This window comes from Heloderma suspectum, chromosome 3, assembly GCF_057233095.1.
Source record: "Heloderma suspectum isolate Gila_16-S chromosome 3, 16-S_ref, whole genome shotgun sequence".
Lineage (NCBI taxonomy): Eukaryota > Metazoa > Chordata > Lepidosauria > Squamata > Helodermatidae > Heloderma > Heloderma suspectum.
In genome coordinates, this window is record NC_139460.1 from 188,799,114 (window position 1) to 188,820,343 (window position 21,230).

General features: G+C 41.7%; 1 protein-coding gene across 9 annotated transcripts in view; it reads left to right on the top strand.

Annotated features, from left to right (window-relative positions):
- Positions 1-21,230, top strand: part of KAT6B (lysine acetyltransferase 6B) — a 182,844-nt gene that overhangs the window by 97,778 nt on the left and 63,836 nt on the right. For 6 of the 9 annotated variants that reach the window (XM_084845193.1, XM_084845191.1, XM_084845190.1 and 3 more), the window contains 4 exons: positions 10,982-11,114; positions 16,158-17,089; positions 18,022-18,143; positions 20,596-20,711. In XM_084845193.1, coding sequence (XP_084701319.1) covers positions 10,982-11,114; positions 16,158-17,089; positions 18,022-18,143; positions 20,596-20,711 — 1,303 coding nt within the window. The remainder of the gene's footprint in view (positions 1-10,981; positions 11,115-16,157; positions 17,090-18,021; positions 18,144-20,595; positions 20,712-21,230) is intronic. The other 3 variants (XM_084845199.1, XM_084845197.1, XM_084845196.1) reach the window with 2 other exon arrangements.

Genomic DNA, 21,230 nt, shown 5'->3' on the forward strand with positions numbered 1-21,230 from the left:
CCCAGGAAGTTCTGTATGGTCTCCCTGGCATCTGTCCTTCCTCTCCTTTCGTGGGGAGATTGGTAACATCGAAGCTCACAACGCCATTTCAAACCCAGCACCTCCTTGGTCTGATGGTGCCAACAACTGTGGTTATCCGGTATGCCTGACTTCATATGAGACCTCTTCAGAACTGGTTCATCTGCAACTTTGATACTGATCGAGATGCATATGTGACCAGAGTCCGGCTTCCTCCAGACATCAAACTCGCCCTGCAGTAGTTGATGATACCAGGCAACTTGCTGCGGGGCATGCCATTCCTGCAGCCTTCTCCTTCCAGAGTATTAACTACAGATGGTCTCTTTGGGGATGGGGAGCCCATTGCTCCAGCCTCACAGTGCACAGACGTTGGGCCAACAACAAAGCCAATCAACACATCAGTCTTCTAGAGTTGAGGGCAGTGGACAAAGTTCCTCAAGCATGCGAAGTGGACCTCATGAGCTGGTTGGTGCAGGTGACTTCAGACAACACAACTGTTCTTGCGTACATTTACAAGCAAGGAGGACCAGATCCCCCCCCCCCGCCTTCTTGCCTTTATGCTCCAGATCTTTCACTGGTTCATACCATGTCAGATTGGACTCCTGACGGTTCACATAGCCAGTGTTGACAATATTCTTGCCAACCAGCTCAGTCGAACTATGTTGACCTCCCACGAATGGGAGATGGACGGGACCACTTTGAGCATTTGGGCACACTGAGCCATTTTTTTTGCTACACAGACAATGCGATTTGCCTGACCTTTTGCAGCCGAGTTGGCCATGGTGCAGGATCAATGGGCGATGCTTTCGTCTTCCAGTGGACGGGTACAGTGTATTACCTTTTCTCTCCATTTCCACTGTTTACCTGGTGAAATGACTGGGACAGATGGCACCTGGTGCATTCTCATCACCCCTTGGTGGCCACAACAGCATTGGTTTGCTCCACTGCTCAGGATGGCTTGGGGGCAGTACTATGAACTTCCATCGAACCTGGCTCTCATTACCAAAGAACATGGCAAGATTAATCATCCAGACCTATTAACTCTTCAAATGACGGCGTGGAGGATCAGTTGATTGGTACCGAGACGGTCCCGGGAGCAACACAGAAGGTTCTTGATGCAGCTTACAAGCTGTCTACCCCTTGTTCCTATTCTCGAAAATGGGCTGCTCTTACCACATTCACTCACGATTTTCACCAACTTTGGTGGCCATTGCATGAAGTTCTCCAGTTCATCCATTTTCGACAAGGGCCTAGAACTCTCATCTCTACAAGTCTGTCTTTCTGCTATATCCATGTTTCATCCTGTGGTTGAGGGATTCCCCATCTTATTGCAGTGAAGAGATGCTTAAAAGGGACTAAGAACCTGGCTCCACCAGTCCATACCATGGTACCGAGCTGGAGTCTTTTGATTCTCTTAAAGACACTCTCATCTAAGCCGTTTGAACCACTGGCAATGACTAGTTTACATCTCCTAACTTGGAAAGTGGTGTTTTAGTGGCCATCATATCCGCACGTCGTGCTAGTGAGCTTTGTGCACTCAGGGTAGACCCTCCATACCTGAACTGACTTTTCATAGGGACAAAGTGGTCCTCTGACCCAATCTGGCCTTCCTACTAAAGGCGGTATCAGAATTCCATTTAAATCAGGATATTGCCTAACCTTTGTTCCTCTCCTCCCCTCTACGCCTTTGGAGCTGACATTACACATGCTAGATGTCCAGTGTGCTTTGGCATTTTATAAGTCGAGGACTGAACTGTTTTGACAGTCAACGTGCCTCTTTATATGCTATGGTGGCAAGCACAAGGTACTACCACTCTTGTCTCAGCGCGTTTTATCCTGGGTTGTCAAGATGATCCAGTTATCATATGAATTGGCTGGCCTTGAACTATCTGCTCCAGTTTGAGCACACTATACTCATGCGTTAGCAACTTCTGTTGCATACCACAGGGCGTTGCCATTCCTGAGCACTGTTGTGCTGCAGCATGGTCAACACCATCTACTTTTATTCACCACTACAGGTTGGGCATTCGGGCTAGAGCTGACTGTTCCTTTGGTTGTGCATTCCTTTGTTTTACAATAGGAGACCGACCCACCACCAATAATTAAGCTTGGCTAGTCGCCCATATGTGTGATACACACAGACCATGAAGAAGAAAGACAGGTTGTTTACCTGTAACTGTAGTTCTTTGAGTGGTCATCTGTGCATTCACACAACCCACCCGCTGTCCCCTGTTCAGTGTCAGTCTTGAATTCGAGGCTGGGTACTGAAGGTATTCCTTCTTGGTTCCAAGGCTACAGTGTCGGTTTCAAGAAACTGAGGAAATAAGCATGAACCCGGTAGGGACATGGGCACCCAGATGGTGGGGGAGGGGTTCCCGCCCAAACTCCTCAGCTATAGAAGTTTCCCAAATCGAAACTCAGCGCAGGCACAGATCCCCCATATGTGTGAATGCACAGATGACCACTTGAAGAACTACAGTTACAGGTAAGCAACCTGTCTTTTCACTCTCAAGCTAGAATGCTGCCAGTATTCCAATGTTATTACAGAGGGCTGCTATATGCAATGTCTGCTCCATTAACTGTGGCATGTGGCCTCAGAAGGTGAGACTACATGTTACTACATGGATTGGGACCCTAGCATGGAGAGGGGTAGGGAGACTTTAATCCTTTGCCCTCCCCCCACTGTGGTCCCAATTTGGATCAGGCCTCTCTGTGCCTCTGGTTTAGATTGCCAAAAAGGCATCCAGTTGTAATGTCAATTGCAGGCATAGGGCAAAGGCTTAAAGGCCCCTACCCACCACTCTAGGTCCCATAAGTTTACTTTGGAGTAAAAAAGAAAAAAAAAAACCTAGCCACATATTTAAAGTAATATGCAGTTTGATCCTCAGATAATTGTGAAGGGGTGGGGATGGAATGTACAGGTGGGGGGAGCAGAACCATCTTTCTGAAAGCAGAAATGCAGCACAAGGGCCCCAATCCTTGCTCTTACTTTATGTGTGTTGGGAAAAGGACATGCAAGGATCATGTCTCACACTAGGGGTTTCATTCACATGTTTCACTGAATGTGCATTCATACTCTTATGTGCGTTCATTAAGGTGGTTATGAGCATCTAACTCTGTTCAGCCATTCTCATTGTGTGTAAGCTCTGCACATGAGGAAGGGATGTGAGGATGAATTCTCTAGTTCTATCTCTCATCGCTTTCTACTTGTGGAAGGCAAATGCAGAGGACAGCCTCCTTTATCCATAGAAGTTCTCCCCAAGATTTTAGAAACCTGATTCTTGAAATGAAATCATGATTTATAATCCCATTTATCGTATAGGTAAACTTGCAAGGAAGCAAATTCAAATACACTGGGGAGAGGGTAGGATAGCTAATGCTGTAATTATAAGTTTCCTTTTTTTAAAAAAAAGCAGGGAAATTCAGTGATAAAAAAAACCTGCCAGTTTAAGAACAGAATTAAGACTATCTCATGCTCGCACAAAGCCAAGCTCCACAAAGCTAGGACATTGGAACCTATGGCTTATGCATTAACTGACATGTCCCATGATCACTGATGAATGATGATGTTGTGCAGTGTCACAAATTGTGCTTGCTTACAACGTACCCTCCATGCACCCACGCTTTTCTTTAGTCAGCAAAGATGCCCTATGTTGTTCTGGTACTGTATTGCCATATGAAGTATCTGTCTTACTACTTTAAGCCATCCGGCCAGCTACTGATATAAGCAAAACCTAGCATGGGTCACCTAGCAAAACAGTAAGGCTCAGATGCTTCATAAGGCAATATAGGACCAGAACAATGTGGGGCATCTTTGCTGGTCCCAGGCACTCCATCCTCCCCATTTGAATTTGGGCCTGAAAGACCAAGGAAAAGTGGGGGTGCTTGGAGCGTAAGTTGTAAGCAAGCATGATTTCTGACATTGCACGATGTAATCACTAATCAGCATCAGCCTTAGCTTCTCATTTCTGGCTTTGTGGAGCTTGATCTAATCAGCAAGTTTTTTGATAATTGAATATATTTAAATATTGGAGTTCACTGAGAGTTCCAAAAGGAGGAATAGGCAGTTGAGGCTGGACAATTAGATGACTAGAGAGATATGTAAGGAGCAACCTGTATATATTGCAATTTTTTATCTATAAATAAAACCTTTCTTTGAGAAGTGGCTGTGTTTACAAAAGAAATACTTGAATGATAACACAAACTGGAAGCCAATGTAGTTGATGTAAAGTTAGAATAATCTGGTCTGAGAGGCATGCTCCTGTTAACACATGCTTGCTGTTGCATTCTGGGGCAGTTGTAGATCCTAAACACTGTTCGAGCCAAACCCATGTTGCCAGTATGGATGTTTCTAGGGCCTGAGTCACAGTTGCCCAAATAACTGTGGTCTCTGTGCAGGCAAGAATGTTCTGGGCCTGCACAGGGTGATTGTTTAATTGGAATATTTATGCCCTGCCTACTAACCAAGGTTCTTGAGGCAACTTACAGTATATATAAAATACAATAAAAAAGGCAATTGGGATGTTAGACTCCTTAGTTAGGTGGGAATTCGTCAATAATCTGTGATTCTAGGTTCCTGACAGCATACACAAGAGTTACTAAGGAGGGACAAAAGTATTTTCAAGTTTCCTTCCAGTCCTCAGACATTCCAGCTGTCATTGTGCTGATGATTCTCTGGGCTATAGCAGATCTCATAGGAAATAACCCCAGTCTGGGAATGGCTGCCAAATCAGCCAGATGTTAGTCACTTACAGAGTGGGTCTTTTACCCAGGCTGCTGCTGCTGTATCTGTGTCTTGCAGCTCCTGGCAGCAGATGCAAGAGGAAATAAAGATGTTCACAAGCCTTACCCCAGTCCTCAAATGTTGCAGTGCTACTCTACTGTTTGTTGGGAAAAGTACATAATTAAAGCCAGAAAGCTGGTCCTCATGCTTGTTCCCATCAAGGAAATCTTTTTGAAATGTGCATATGTCTCAAGGGGATTTCCTCTTTTCTCCTTCAGAGGAGAAGGACATCCTGACTTGAGTAACTCTTCCATTGGACTCTGTTGGCAGGGGTAATTGAGCAGCTTTCTTGTTTTCTCCAGCAGATACCCTCCCAGTATTTGTCCTGCCTTTTACAGAATAGCAAGGTGTTTTTTCCTGGCTCTGTAGCAGAGCGAGTGGCCTTTAGGCCTATCTTCTTTTAGTTTTACTGTCTGGACCAATTTTCTGTGAGGAGCACAAGATTATTTTGTGCCTTCAATGCTTCAGTTTTACCAAATAAGCCTTTAGGAAGTGCTCTTTGTATCTGCAAGCTTTGTTTGAGCATGCTTTCAGGCCTAGAAAATTATGTCCACTGAGACTTCCACTACTGTCCTGGCACTTTGTCATACTTAGTTTCCTTTCATGGCTTCTTCCAACCCTATTGTTGTAATGCTGCAACATCTTCCATGGACTCAGTGTCCTTGTTCTAGGCTCTTGAGCACTTTGGTCCTGTCATATATCCTATGGAACACATCCTTAGAACCAAGATTCGTCCTCTCCATCCAGAGAAAGTACTGCCTCCAAAATGAGAAAGTAGTACCATATGTTGACCCGTTTGCTATTCCAAAAGTACCATCAATTGTGTGAGAGACTCCCATAGTACTTAATACTTCTCTGAACCAGGCTATGCCATTACCGTACTTCTCCATTCTCTCATGGTGTCTGCACATGCCTTGCTAACAGTATGGTATCTAAGTCGCATAAACCCTTCACATTCATTGACCCTAGGATCAACAGCCATTCTTTCCTGAGCCTGTCTTTGATAGGCTGTAGCATATTCTATAGTTACCAAAAGCACTACCCCCAGGTGATAGCATCTCTTCCTGTGTCCAGTTTGTGGCCTCCTTCTTTAAAAGAAATATTGAGGATATCACCACTATTTCCCATCCAGAACAGGAAACATTGGATGTCAACAGGCCTTCCCCCATTCCATGCATCTCATTGTTGTTGGGATAGATTCCATCCTACCTGGGATCTTATTTGGGATCAGTATGTTGATTAGAACTATGATCCCTGGGAAGAGAGATTATGATTCTTCCCGAGGGACCATTATTCCTGCGGATTCTGATCTTTCTCCATGGCTTAGTACTCCGTTCACCGTGGAGGGATCTGGACAGATGCTATTATTATAATGCTGTTACAGATGAAAAGCCTGTACTCTCAATCCACTTCCATGGTATCAAGTACTCCCTAGTCCCTAGGATCTGACAATTGCACCTACGCAGGCTCAACATCCCTTCCACCACCATATACCATGTAGGCTATGTTGGGATTCACCATCCAGTAAGCAGTACCTTCATTCCATAGTGTCTTGTTCCAACATACTAGTATCAGTACTGACTACTGTGCCATTGCTAGTGCCCAATGCTCCACTGTTTACTCACTAACAACCAGTGCTCTGGCAATTATTTAGAATCATAGAATAATAGAATAGTAGGGTTGGAAGGGGCCGACAAGGCTATCGAGTCCAACGCCCTGCTCAATGCAGGAATCCAAGTCAGAGCATCCCTGACAAATGGCTGTCCAGCCTCATCTTGAAGGCCTCCAGTGTGGGAGAGCCCACCACCTCCCCAGGTAATTGGTTCCATTGTCGTATTGCTCTTACAGTCAGGAAGTTTTTCCTGATGTTCAACCGGAATCTGTAACTTGAGCCCATTATTCCGTGTCCTGCACTCTGGGATGATCAAGAAGAGATCCTGGCCTCCTTCTCTGTGACAACCTTTCAAGTACTTGAAGAGTGCTATCATATCTCCCCTCAGTCTTCTCTTCTGAAGGCTAAACATGCCCAGTTCTTTCAGTCTGTCTTCATAGGGCTTTGTTTCCAGTCCCCTGATCATCTTTGTTGCCCTCCTCTGAACCCTCTCCAGTTTGTCTGCATCCTTCTTAAAGTGTGGTGCCCAGAACTGGACCCAGTACTCCAGATGAGGCCTAACCAGTGCTGAGTAGAGGGGAACTAGTACTTCCCGGGATTTGGAAGCGATGCTTCTATGAATGCAGCCCAAAATAGCATTTGCCTTTTTTGCAGCCACATCACATTGTTGGCTCATATTCAGCTTGTGATCGACAACAATTCCAAGATCCTTCTCACTTGTAGTGTGGTTGAGCCACGTATCCCCCATCTTGTAACTGTGCATTTGGTTTCTTTTTCCTAGGTGCAGAACTTGGCATTTGTCCCTATTAAATGCCATTCTGTTGTTTTCTGCCCAGCGCTCCAGTCTATCCAGATCACTTTGAATTTTATTTCTGTCTTCCAAAGTATTAGCTATCCCTCCCAATTTGGTATCATCTGCAAATTGGATCAGCATTCCCTGCACCTCCTCCTCCAAGTCATTAATAAAAATGTTGAAGAGCACTGGGCCCTACGTTAGACTGAGCCCTACGGTACCCCACTCGTTACCTCTCCCCAGTTTGAGAAGGTCCCATTGAGTCCGATTCTGTAGCCAACTGTGGATCCACCGGATCGTTGTTTCATCTAGCCCACTTTGAGCTAGTTTGCTCATCAGGATATCATGGGGCACTTTGTCGAAAGCTTTGCTGAAGTCGAGGTATGGGATGTCTACAGCATTCCCACGGTCTACAAGGGAGGTTACTTGATCAAAAAATGAGATCAGATTTGTCTGGCAGGACTTGTTTTTGACAAATTTCTGTGCCTATGTTGACACTTTTAAGTACAGAGCCTGCCAATTCTTACCAAGAAACACTAAAATAAGCAAACATCCCACTCAGATTCATCATCCAACTCGGAATACTCTGACTCATTTATATCAGATAAGATCTTGGATTTGACACTCAATCGCATTGTCAGGGATCCCAAATAATTACCCACAGAGGACCTGAGACTACAATAAGCAGATCCTCAGTATGAGCGAGCCCCTGGGGATAGAAATTTAGCATCCTGTACTGCTGGTTGATAATCTCATTTGTCTAGTCCAAAAGGCCCCAGTACCATTGCCCATGCTTTCAAGCTTGATTTAAATGGCTGACAACCCTGTGCTCCATTAACTGGGGTGGGGGGCAGGTAGAGAACATGTACAGCTTGTAACTACAGGATTGCCACTTTTTGTTCAAACACCCCATTTTGAATTCCTCAGAAGTGGAGACCCCCCTGAGTATGAGCCATCAAAAACTTCTCTCTGCCCCAACAGACTAGGAGAGAAGGAAGCTTGATGTGATTGGATGCAAGTTGTTTACACTGAGGCATTACTTACTATCTTGCCCAGGTACCTGCATTTGCAGGCTCAGGAATAGTACTACTTTTGGGACATGTGATCTTTTTTTAAGTATCTCTCAAATAATCAACAACAGCTGGCTCAGATAATCCAGACAAATGCTCTTCAAGGTACTAAACAGCAGATTAGCACTTCCTCCATGTTACAGAATGTGGTTCCAAGACATTTTTATTGTTATTGTTATTTATTTTTATTGCAGCTAAGTTTTGAAGATACTGTACAAATGTTAAAAACAACACCACAGCCCCTGCCTGTAGGGTTACAATCTAATAGAGATGATACAAAAGGGAAAAGGGTTGGGGATGGAACACCAAGACCAACAAATTCAAGTGATAGCAGGTTTCATCACGTGATGTCCATTCCACTGCTGCCATATTGAAGAACTTCCTTTTGATGGACAGGGCTTTTGGCATGCTTGAGTAGATACATAACACTTGTCCACAGCTTGATAATTGGAAATTTCACAGTGACATCCCTTTCATTCGACTCACTACTTCTCCACTGATCCTGCAAGTCCTTCACAACATCTCCCTCAAGCAAACCTACCTCATATTTAACAACATAGTGCCACAGCAGGTATTTCTGAAACTCTCTGCTCTAGTGTGCAAGGCGTTCATCTTATAAAGTCATAATTAAATCCTCCATAACGAAACCAAATATCATGGAGGATTTGATCCTGTGAAGAGTTTGGGTGAGCTCTGTGAAATGTGACTGAATTTTAGAAAATGTTTCACAAGAAAATCTTATCATTCCAAGTAGCCCTGCTTTGCCAGCCACGCCATATCCTTCCACTTAAATCATTTTTCTACTACTTTGCACAGAAGTTTGAATTATATCTTGTAACTTCACTTTCAGGTCTCAGTATGTCCTTTCAGCGAGGATATTTATCACCCTTCTTGGCATATCAGCCTCCCCTTGAGTGGTGTATTGGGTTTTTCCTGACTTTTTGGTGAAGCATTTCTTCATGATCTTTCTCAAGCTGCACCAACTGGTTCAACTGCCCACACCCTTTTGGTATCACTGTCTAGTTCTTTCACAGTGAGACACCCATTTGAGCCTTTGACTATCTGTGATCTGTGTTTATGATGATTTGTGATAGCCACCTTGACAGTTATCACCTCAGTAAGGAGGATTATTGACTTGTTTGCTCTATGCTCTGACCCTCTATGCCTTTGAATTCATAAAGACTAGGTTGTTTTGCAGCTAGACATCTCCTTTGTCCTTAACATTATTTCCAGATTTAACCTCAACTAGAGCCACATCTTCATAGTATTCTTCATGGATCCATATTCTGAATCTTAGGAGTGCTCCTGCCTTCTGCATTGATTGATTATTTTCCTTTGCAATGGCAGATCCCAGCAGAGTCTTCTTATTCCTCCCAAACTCTCTCATGTTGGATTACTGCTACAATAAGACTCTATTTTGAGCTGATGAAAAATCTCCTCCTAGGCCTTGAAGGACACTCTACCAGAGCTATAGTCACTTATTCTACTCTCTCTTCTTGAACTCTTCAAAGCAGCAAGCTGGTCAAACCCCTATACTTTTGTTAAACTCTACACTCTGGATGTGAGAGGTAGGTCAGATAGAACCTTCAACAGAGTGGTCCTTCACACGTTGTTTTCTTAAGGACACACAAAGGAGAAGAAAAGATTGCTTATAACTGAATGGCCATCTCTGCAGCCACACTACCTCCCCCACCTTTCTATAAAAATTAATAGGTCAATCTCTGGAGTAGTCAAAACGGAAATGATTGAGAAGGCATCCCACCACTTGAGACATGTGCAAACCACAAAAAGATTTCCCTTGGGGGAGGGGCTGTAAGTGCCAACTCCCAGGCTTTAGTTTTAGAAAGCTTCTAATGATTGTTCTGTGCAGGCACAGAATCAATATGTATGGCACATATGACAATTCAAAAAACATCCATTACAAGTAAGCAGCCTGTTTCGTCTTGTCTAGGGAATGGTCCAGCTGCTGTACCAAGCTAAGCAGTGAAACGGCATCCCCAACAGCTTTCATTTGGACATCCTAGAGAAGCACTGGAGAGCACCCTAAACTCTGGACCTGAGCCTTAAGGGGAGTGCAGAACAGGCTTTACCCCTGTTACTAGATCCACTCAGGCACCAACCATCAACTTCTCTGTTTTGTTTGGGTTAAGTTTTAGTTACCCTCATGTAGTCCATCACTAAACCCAAATAGGGGTCATGAACCCAATTTCTATTCCGTGACTTGATTAGGAGGAAAAATACACTTGGGTATCATAGCATATTAATGATGTGTCTCAGTCCTCAGATGATCTCATCTAGTGGTTTCATATAGGTGATAATAGCATGGAGGGCAAGATGGAACTTTTCACTATCATGCACACCAATGGATATGACACAATACTAGATTCACCAGTCTGTGTGAATCCCCTATCCATGTGCAGATCCAAAGGAGAATGGATAACCTATTCAATGGATCCTGGGTACAAATAAAACTTCTGTTGCAATGTAATACATTCATTTTTCTTCCAAAAGAGAGGGGATCAGGGAGAGGAGGGGGGACAGTCTGGTGAGATTTTGTGAAAGCCAGAAACTCATCTTCCTCTCTGACTGGTACCAGATGTTTATACAAATAGGGCTAGTATTTCTCATCTTGCATGCCAGTTGGAATCACATCTAGCATGAACAGTTAGCACACTTAACCAGATTTATTTTTAACATCAATGCAGGGATGTGGATTTGCCAGGTCTGCAGACCAAAGAAAAAAGGAAGAAAGCTGCTTCATGAGAGAGCATCACAGATAAGACGGCGATACACAAAACCTATTGGACGACCAAAAAATAAACTAAAGCAACGAATGTTGTAAGTCTTCTTGTGTCTACTTTGTATTTCCCATTGTAGCAGTCTTGAGCTTATTATCAGATTCATATGGGGAAACATGGGAGTTCATTTGCTCTTTTCACTAGTGGGTTGTTTGATGCTGCATGTCTTCCCATCACTAAACATTTCACCATTTGGCTTTGTTTTCCTAAAAAGCAATGCACAGGAAGATAGATTTAAAATCTTTTTTAAAAAGTGCATTAAAACACTTCTTGTTTGATGGCGTTAAGGCAGCAGAAGCTTTCATATTAATTAAAATAGTCATATAAATAATTTGGGATGTGGTGGCTCACCTGGGGGCTGTCTTCACGGGGGATTTCCTGTGGAATGGGAGTGTTTTGAAGTTGTTTGTGGCACGTGATGTCATGGCCACTGCACTGCCAACCAGCAGCTTCCATCTTGAAAAGCCGCTTTTTCAGAAAGTCATTTTACTCCTTTATTTTTTTTTAGTTGAAGTGGCTCCCAGGTGGTTCCACTGCAGTGTGCCATGTTCCTCCGCATTAACTCCTGGGTATGCCTTTGTGAGCTGGCTGTGAGCTAGTAGTGACATGGTCAAGGGGTAGGGCCACCCCTTCCTCCCTCCCATTCACTCATTTTCCCCATTGGTACCACTGCCCCCAGGGAGAGTAACTAGAGTAACTAGCCTACCTTTCCAACTTATCAAAGCACTAGAGTGCTCTTTCGAGACTTCAGAATTGCTCTGCACTTCCTTTTTGCCAGTGGGAGTAACTAGTCTCCATTTCCCCATTGAGAACTGTGATTATTTGCTTTTCTGCTGTTTGCATTACTTTACTTCTCTGATGTGGTGTTACTTTGCTTCTCTGATGTTTACATTACTTTGGCGCTTCTGTGATCCTTTCATTACTTTGCTGCTTCTCTAATGTTTGTGTTTCTTCGCTTCTCTGATGCTTGCAGTAAAAATGGGTTGGAAGCTATAACGCTGTGACAGTTTGCTGGAATGGGGTGAAATTGAGGTGGTGGGGTGCTCTCATAGGGAGCCTTCAGATGCCACACTGGATAATTTGGGATTTTGTCTTCTTCATGGAAAAGAGGGTGGGAGCTATAACTCTGTGACAGTTTGCTGGAATGGGGCAAAATTGGGATGATCTCATAGGGAGCCTTCAGATGCTGTACTGGATAATTTGGGATTTTGACTCCTTCATGGAAAAGTATTTCCCCCCTATCACCCCATTTCCCCCTATTTGGCAGTTACCTCTGTTCTTGTTAATTTTTTTTTGTTTTGGCTTTGCACATTTGTGCATTTTTTAATGTGCCCATTTTCAGAGTTGTGAATAGGGAGCTTATTCTCTTTCCTTTGGCATTAAACAAATGCTCATTAGGGCTTTATCACCGTAGCGATCTAACACAGTATTGGGATCATTGGAGCAGGGAAGCCTGTCATTACAAGCAGGGAGAAAGTGGCCAGAGAAGGAGAAAAGGGGGTTGGAGTTATAACTCCCTGACTGTTTGCTGAAATGAGGCTTATTTGCAGTGGTGGGGTGCTTTCATTGGGAGCAAGTATTTAGCCTGCTTTTTGTCATTCATTCAAGCACTACAGCGCTGTTTCTAGCCTTCAGAATTGTAAATTAGTTACTCTCCATTCATAATAACGTAGTAGAAGGGGGAGCCTGGACAGGAAACAAGCCTCTTTCATTGGTTGATTAGCACCCGCCTGCTTGATGGTGTTCAGCTCTACCCTGCCCACCTGACGTGGAAATATGTTGATTTCAAGTGCTGTATGACCGGTGAAAAGCAAGGTTTTAGGTACAGTATGGTCCTCATTTCTTGTTTTGTTTGACCCTGACGGACCTAAGCCGATTTCATCAAAATGCAGATAATGGCATGATGTGCTTCTCCTTCCATTATTGTGTAGATGGCCCACTGGCCCTTGGTGCCACCTCACTGCCGTCTAGTACTAAAAGTTGTGGCAACTGCGTGTGCCCCTATTGCAAAGAAACGTTTGTTGGTTGGTTGCTCACTTGGAGGCAGAAGGTCTTCACCCCAGGTGAATAAGCAAGTTCATTTTTATGTGGTGGGTGTTTACATGTTCAGCACTGGGTCATCAAATGATGAGACAAGTGAATTGGCCCTCATTGAAATGTTGAAGAATCAAGATCTATACTTGCATCAAAAAATGATGCAGAGTTTCAGAACTGGCTTGTTAGTGTCTGTCTTCTTCAGAAGGAGGTGTATGTCTATAACCCTTCCCATTTTATGTTTATGGAGATGTAAGACATGGGGGTGGGGTGGAGAGAGGGATGTGGTACTACTACCATGATGCATACTTTTAGGAGAAGGTGACAACTCTTGGCATTTTGAAACCATTCCAAAATACATTCCACTCCAGGAGGTATTAGTAGATATAAAGTAAAGAGTGGATTTAATTTTGTTAATACAATTGCTAAATTAATTTGAACTACCTCATAAAAGGGTCAACAGTAGAATGGCGCTGCTTAATGGACCTTTGTTTGTAGCATTGAACAGCGGTTGTGAAAGCAGCTTGTTAACCTCTGTAGGCAGATGGTTATTAGTCTTTGTGGCATCAAGCAATAGGTTTTATAGCTACAGAGCTAAACTTCTGGTATGGAAATATTCAGGCAACTTGTTGGAAAAGGTCAGAAGATTTTAACCAGATGGTGAATGTTAACAACTGGCCATGCTCAATTACGTGCTGCATTGGGGAATGGGATGTGGGTCAAATGTAAGGCTGATTGGCTATTGGAGTTCTGCAAACCAGATGGTTGCCTCAGGCCGCACCATCTCTAATCTTTTGGTATTAATTCTTTCAGTTTCACCATTAAGAAACAAATATTATGGCAGGAAGCTGTCCTCTACAAAATATAAAATATTTAAATTAATAAGATGGAAAAGGAAAGGGAATAGAATTATTTGAAGTAATTATGTAAGTTTGTGTTGGTTTTCAATTTGATAATACACATTCCTAGGTATGTGTCTCTGTGTGTGAGTGGTTCTCCTTTTCATCACAAATAAATCTTAGAGATTACCTGAAATCCTTAAGCAAGCTGTATGCACTTTCTCAGTAAAACCCAGTATGGCTCTTCTCCATATTTTCCAGCCATGCCTTCCCTGAGTCTTGGTTTCCTTTGATTATTATTGTATTTATCCTTAGTGACATTTTTGCTAGACTTGAATATTTTTGAAGTTAAAAATTAATTAGTTTTGTGTATTTTATCTTTACTGCTGTATACAACTGCATCATTAAAAAATACCTCCGTTACTGTAGGTGGTATTTTATGGTTATTATGAAAGTATTACTTTTGTAAGAAAGCATGCATACACAAGTCTATTATACTTGGTTTTGGGTGTTATCTTCCTCTCTGTTATTGGGATATAATTATTTACAGCCGTTGCCTTGAAACAGTCAAGTGTCTTGAAGTTCTTGTATCATAACACTTTGATCTCCTGGGTACATGTTATAGTTGTAACTGCATTCAAGAGGCAGAAACTTTATTGTTGGGATGCAATCCAGCATACAGTCAAGGAAACCATTGATGTTAGTGAGGTTAAAATGTATTAATTGTATGTTGCATTGGGCAACAATATTGGTTAACAAATTGGGAAATAGGCTCAGGAATGCATGCTTCTTCCCTGACTCATCAAGTGATATCATGTCTTAACAGGACAGGTTGTTTACTTGAACTGGTGTTCTTCATGGTCTTTTGAGTAGTCCTACATATAGGTGCAAAACCAACTCCAGGAACATTCTAGAGCACTAATGTAGGAAGAGGAGCTCATGCCCATCCCCTCAAAGGAAAATTTTGGCTCTCTGCACATGCCTCAAGGGATAGGATGAGCATCTACTTGCTTTTAACTACCGTAGCAACTAAGGGAGATGTTTCTGTTGAGCTTCTCTTCACTGCAATTGTTGTCCCTTTTTATTTCCCATGAAGAAACAAAGGTTTTCTTTAACTATGGTTAATGTCAGTGCAGACAAGCTGCTTAGCTGTGGTGCAAGCTGCTTAGGGGAGGGGTGCAAGCATTGGTCTGGGAAGCTAGGACTTAGCATTACATGCAGGAGCAGGAATGTGTCCGTGTGAAGGGTTAGGCTCAAGGAACCCCCATTCTCTTCTCTTCCCACCCATCGGGAGGTATAAGCCAGAATGTAATTTCATGTTACTAAATTCTTGGCTTGTTATGTGTGAACCAGGAATTGTGGTTTCAGTTGCTAAACAAACCAGCAAACAAATATTGAACCTTGGCTTGTTCTTCTGGTTTGTTAGCAAACCAGAGTTTCTTTTAAAGTACAATTTCTGGTTCATGCTTAACGACATACCAGTAATCTGCTAAAGCTAAACTAAATTCTGGTTTACTCCTTCTCCTAGTCATGTGGGAGGAGTGTGCAAGCCTAGTGCTTCACACAGGCTCATTCCTCCTCATGCATGCAACGCCAAATTATGGTTTAATGTTACCCACAAACCATGTGTACTTTTGATTGATTCCCAGTTTGTTAACTCTGTATAGCGGAGAGTATGTGTTACATTTGCATTTATCCATTGCACCCATTATAGTCCCTATTTAATATTCATAGTGCCTTGGAACATTTGTACTTTCTGTCCTCACAGTAGGTCTGTGGGGCATCTAGTTGCATTACTGGTTTATGACAGATGAGCTAAAACAGAGAGGGTGGCTTGCCCAAAAGCATCCAGGAAGTTGATGGCTGAGTTGCGTTTGAACCCAAGCCTTAGTTAACACTTGATCACCTTGAATCCTCTGACATTCGTTATTTAATCAGTCTTTATTCTGTCAAGAATAAGTCTCTTTTAACAATAGATTTAGCATAGTGTATAATCCCATGAAGGATCTTGGTTTTGAAATAACATAGGCACTTACCTTTATTTGGTGAGTGTTCATCAGCAGTGCTTAGCTATTTAGATAGCCAGGAGTTCCTTAACTTTTAAGCTAAGTAGTCTTGAATAGTATGTATGCAGTATGGGTACTGTTTGTTTTAATTGTTGTTCTTTAATGCTGACTTTGATTCTTTCTGTCTCCAAATTTCTTTGTTAGGTCTGTACCCAGTGATGAAGGATCCATGAATGCATTCACAGGAAGGGGGTCACCTGGTAGGGGTCAAAAGACTAAAGTCTGTACCACACCTTCATCTGGTCATGCTGCATCTGTGAAGGATTCAAGCAGCAGATTGGCTGTTACAGACCCCACCCGGCCTGGTGCCACCGCCACCAAAATCACCACCACCACCTCCACCTACATACCTGCCTCTACACTTAACGTTAACAAGAAAACCAAAGGGCTTATTGATGGCCTTACTAAGTTTTTTACACCGTCACCCGATGGTCGCAGATCACGAGGTGAAATAATAGACTTTTCAAAGCATTATCGTCCAAGGAAAATGGCCTCTCAGAAACAATCATGTACTTCTCATGTGTTGGCTACAGGTACCACACAAAAGCTAAAACCTTCTTCACTTCCACCCCCAACCCCCATCTCTGGTCAGAGCCCCAGTTCACAAAAATCCAGCACTTCCATCTCTTCTAATTCTCCCCAAAGCTCCTCCGGGCAGTCAAGTGCACCCTCCTTTAGCAGCCTTCCTAATAGCAGTCAGCTAAAGGGACTCTTTGATGGACTTTCTCATATTTATACCACTCAGGGACAGTCTCGAAAAAAGGGGCACCCAAGTTATGCACCGCCCAAGCGTTCGCGTCGTAAAGCAGCATTCTCTTCCACATCCAAGTCTAATACTACTTTCTATGGAAAGAAAGAGATTAGAAATAGGTTTATTTCTCATTCCTCCACCTCTGGATGGGGTATGTCTAGAGGACGTGCTTTTAAAGCAATTGCTCACTTCAAGCAAACAACTTTCCTTAAAAAGCGCATGATTCTAGGCAGATTAAAGTATAAAGTGACCCCTCAGATGGGGACCCCCTCACCAGGGAAGGGGAGCTTGGCAGACGGAAGGATTAAACCTGATCAGGATGATGGTAAGCAACAGGTCAAAGCGCCAACTAAACCTGCGTCCCGTCCAAATCCAAATTCTTATTTTGTCACATAGGTCTCAACTATTTCTCTTGTGCTTACTTCACTCTCATACAAAACCAGTGAGCTTTGACCTTGTAACTAATGCTGACTAAAATCTCCAAAATGTTTTTCTAACTAATACTGTACCATCTTGTTGTTTCTCAGTTTTTTGCATATGTAGTGGCACTAGTGCCCCTCCCCCATGTCTTCATAATGTTGCTAATGCCTTTTGTAGTAGCATATTGATAGCTACTCCATGCTTTTCCTTATCCTTTCTCTGGCCGTAGTGCTGTCGGCATTTATTAGGATGACCATTTCAACCCTTCATTTCCCTTTCATCCATTGCTTTTCCATGACAAATTCCATCTTGCTACACAACACTGGATCTGTACTACTGTGAAATTTATTCTTCCCATTTTTTTTAATAAATCTTCTCTGTAAAAAAAAAAAGCTGTATTCCTAGCCTTAGTTTGTTCTAATCTGCTTTAAATAGTTTTGTCTAAGATTAATTTAGTGCTGAAAACTTTTTAAAAAAAAATAAGAGTTACATTGGAAATTTTCTATGCTGCTGTCTCCATTGTTTGATACAGTTATGTATTCATTGTTTTTTAACTTTATCATATAAGAGTAGAGCATGAAAGCTTGGTGAGAGTGTGAAAGCAAATGTGGCAGATGACTGTGGCAGCATCTATTTAAAATAAATATACAGGTGTGTAATTGTAAAGTTGTTATAGTATTGTTAAAAGTTTGCTGAGTCAACTAGGAAGTTCAATGGGAAGTAGGATTTTAGAGCTGTAGCTGCCCAGGAAGTGGGCTGGGAGTACCATGCTAATAGTGTAAGGCACTTTTCACCATCATGTTGGTGAATAAATTCTCTGCTGGTTTTAAACAACAGGTACAGAAATCAAAATAAGCGTCAAACAAGAAAACTCAGATTTATTTCTGGTGGGAAGCAAGGACATTGTTACAGAAGAAGATTTGGAAATGTTTAAGCAGGCCCAGGAACTTGCAATGGAGGTAAGGTTCCCATGTGCTAGGTGTAGTTTAGTAGTTAACGTGATGACTGATGGGCAATTTCAGTTGGTTGATGTGAGGGGGAAAATGTGCTGGCTTCTCCATTTTTGTCATTTGCTGCTTAATGGTCCATTCATTAAGGATGAGTTGTAGATAATAGTATTCCTATGCGTATGGAACATCTCAATAAGGTGAATCAGAAGTGATGACTGGAAGTAAACTTCAGATGACCTTATACATGGTGCAGAGCAGAAATGGAAGTGAATCACACTTTCTCTGCCATTTCTCTCACAGTACTTCTCTGAAGTGTAGAGGTGGGTGTTCTTGCCACCTGAAACATGCTTATTCTTTTCCTGCATCCATGCTTTACTCCATGTCACATCTGATGACAGCCACTTGAAAAAAGTGTGATTGGGGATTACAACCAACCATCTTGTTCATATGGAATAGTCCTGGCAACATGTGGTATAAGCAAGTTTAGCACCAAGTCCTAATTTTTATGCCTTTCCCTTTTAATAAAAGCTGTAAAGGAAAACCTTAGATAGCTAAACTTCATAGGACAGCCACATGCAAATGTGAATTTTTTTGTTATTTAAAATCTTAATGTTTTGAACAAGAACCTGGGTTTTATTTAGGTTTTTTGGATGTAGGCTTTAGTTTATATGCCACTTTTCCACAAAAAATGTTCCATTCAATGCAGCTGACAGTACACAACAGCCCCCACCCCAATAAAAATTCATTCACAAATGAACATAGCTAGAACCTACCATTAAATAATTCCATTCTATAACAATATATCAAATACAATTCTATAACAATACTTTCAGTAAATACAATACTTTTCAAATTATAAATATCCTAATATCAAAAACTCAACAACATAATATTGATAGTACTACTAATAAAAACAAATGACAAAGAACAGTCTAAATCCAGTCATCTGAAAATAAGAACGAAGTGCAAAAATAAATTAGTGCAGTGCGCACAAGGCCAAATCTCAGATTTTCAGTCCTAAAATATTGTGGAGGAGTTTCAAAAAACTTCACACATATTAGCAAGCAATCATGCTTTTCACTTATGATAACCTATTTCCCAGTTCTTCTCTCAATCATTTCTTCTCCTTTTTCCTAGAGAAGTACAGATTTTAATACTTTTTGACATCCCCCACAGGCCAGAAAATTACTAAAACAGAGCAGCTCAGAGGAAACAGTTAAAATACCAACTCAGGAATTTTTTTAAAAAGTTAGTAAAAATATTTAAAAGAGGCTGAGGAGCTCACAAAAACAGAACTGCCATCTTCATACTCTTTTGGAGATGCTCTAAATGTCATTTTGGTCAAATGAGTGAGTTGGCCAAATAATCTGAGATTATTTTCCAGGTGTGGAGCCCAGGCCAGAAAAGGGGTTGTACACCCATATGAGGCATGCTGTAGGTATGTTGTACAGTCAGCCATACTCTCCCAGGCCAGGTGGAATGGGCCACACAAAAATGCTGGGAACCAGTTCTTATAGAATTCACAGCCAGATGGACTCTGTTTATGCAGCTTTGATCTGGTACTCCCTATCCCCTTTTCATTCTTTCTGATATGTAGCTTATATATTGACTAAGTTTTGTGAGTTTAGTTCGTAAGTTTGAGAGCAGGGCCTGTCTCTCTTTTTTATTGATGTGAGCCATTTTGGGAGAAAATAATTTCCTGGAAAGCAGGATAAAAATGTAGTAAATAAATAATAAATAAATTTCTTCTTTTGTTGGAGAGCCCTAGATAACAAACTAGGTGATTCGACTTTTATTTTTGTCTTCCATTGTATCCTGCATCTCTGCTTTTGGTGTGCAGAAGTTAAGGCAGGGTTGAAAAGGTTTTTTGGATGAAGAATTTAGCTTGAATAGGACTCTCCCTCAGTAGTTAAAGATTCTAGTTGTTTTCTACCAGCTATTTCTGTCATTTTGTTTTTCATTTTCTTTTGTACTCAAAATTCTCAATGCCCTTCTCTCCTCTTATGTTTTTGTTTTGCCTAAAATAATGTTTCCTCTTTGTCTTAGAATACTCTTGATCTTTTCTGTTCAAGATGCCATTTTCTATCTAATTCCTTATTTATTTCAGTTCAAGCAGTTGTTTCCTAATCTGCAAACTTAAGGTAGAAAATTAGGATCAGGCCTGGCTACTTGCAAAAAGGCCCAGCAATATTGCTAGATGGCACAGCTCAGCAGTTAGATACTTTGGTTGGGCTAGAAGTTTGCCTACCATATTTGTTTTTTGTCAACGTTAGTGAAAATGTAATTTTTTTCAGTGGTGTGACAATAGCTTTGTTAATCCTTGGCAAATAGACATCTGACTGCAACATAACATCTAGTATAGTCTTTAATATCCAAGAAAAATTTTCTAATGGTGAGAAGTGGTAGTGGAAAAAGAATTTCTATTGCACACTCACAAACTTTCTAAACCTGTAATTAATAGAAGATCGGTTATAAATATGGTGGAGAAACAAATGGGCGGTATCCTTCCGTGATAGAGTTTGGGAAATATGAGATCCAGACTTGGTACTCCTCACCTTACCCACAGGAATACGCAAGGTAAGGGGAAATTCCTATGTTTATATAGGGGTTGGAAAGAAACTTTAACCCATTTCCTGACAGATTGAACTTAATTAATGCTCTCATAGCTCCAAAAATTATTGCTACCATTCATTTGTAAAGCTTCTCAAATTCAAACATAGAAAGAAGCTGAAACTTTAAATTATAAAACCCTTTTTTTGTAACTTCCCACACTTTTCTATTCCAGCTTACATATTGGGACAACTATAAAATGAATTTGGCTATGCCAAAATGAAAAGACATCAGAAATGTTGTGACTACCATCTCAAATAATGAATATCAACCATTTCTTCATCAGTGAGGAGCTGGGGTGCAATTCCATTAAAATTAGACCTACAGGATGAGCTTGGACTGTCACTTGACATTGTACATTATGAAATGGGAACTTGATTATCTTCAACATTAATGTTGCCAGAGCTTGTCATAATCCTTCCATTGAAAAAATCCTCAAAATTTTGAACTATGAAAATTTGACACCTAGAAAAAAATGAATTGCAT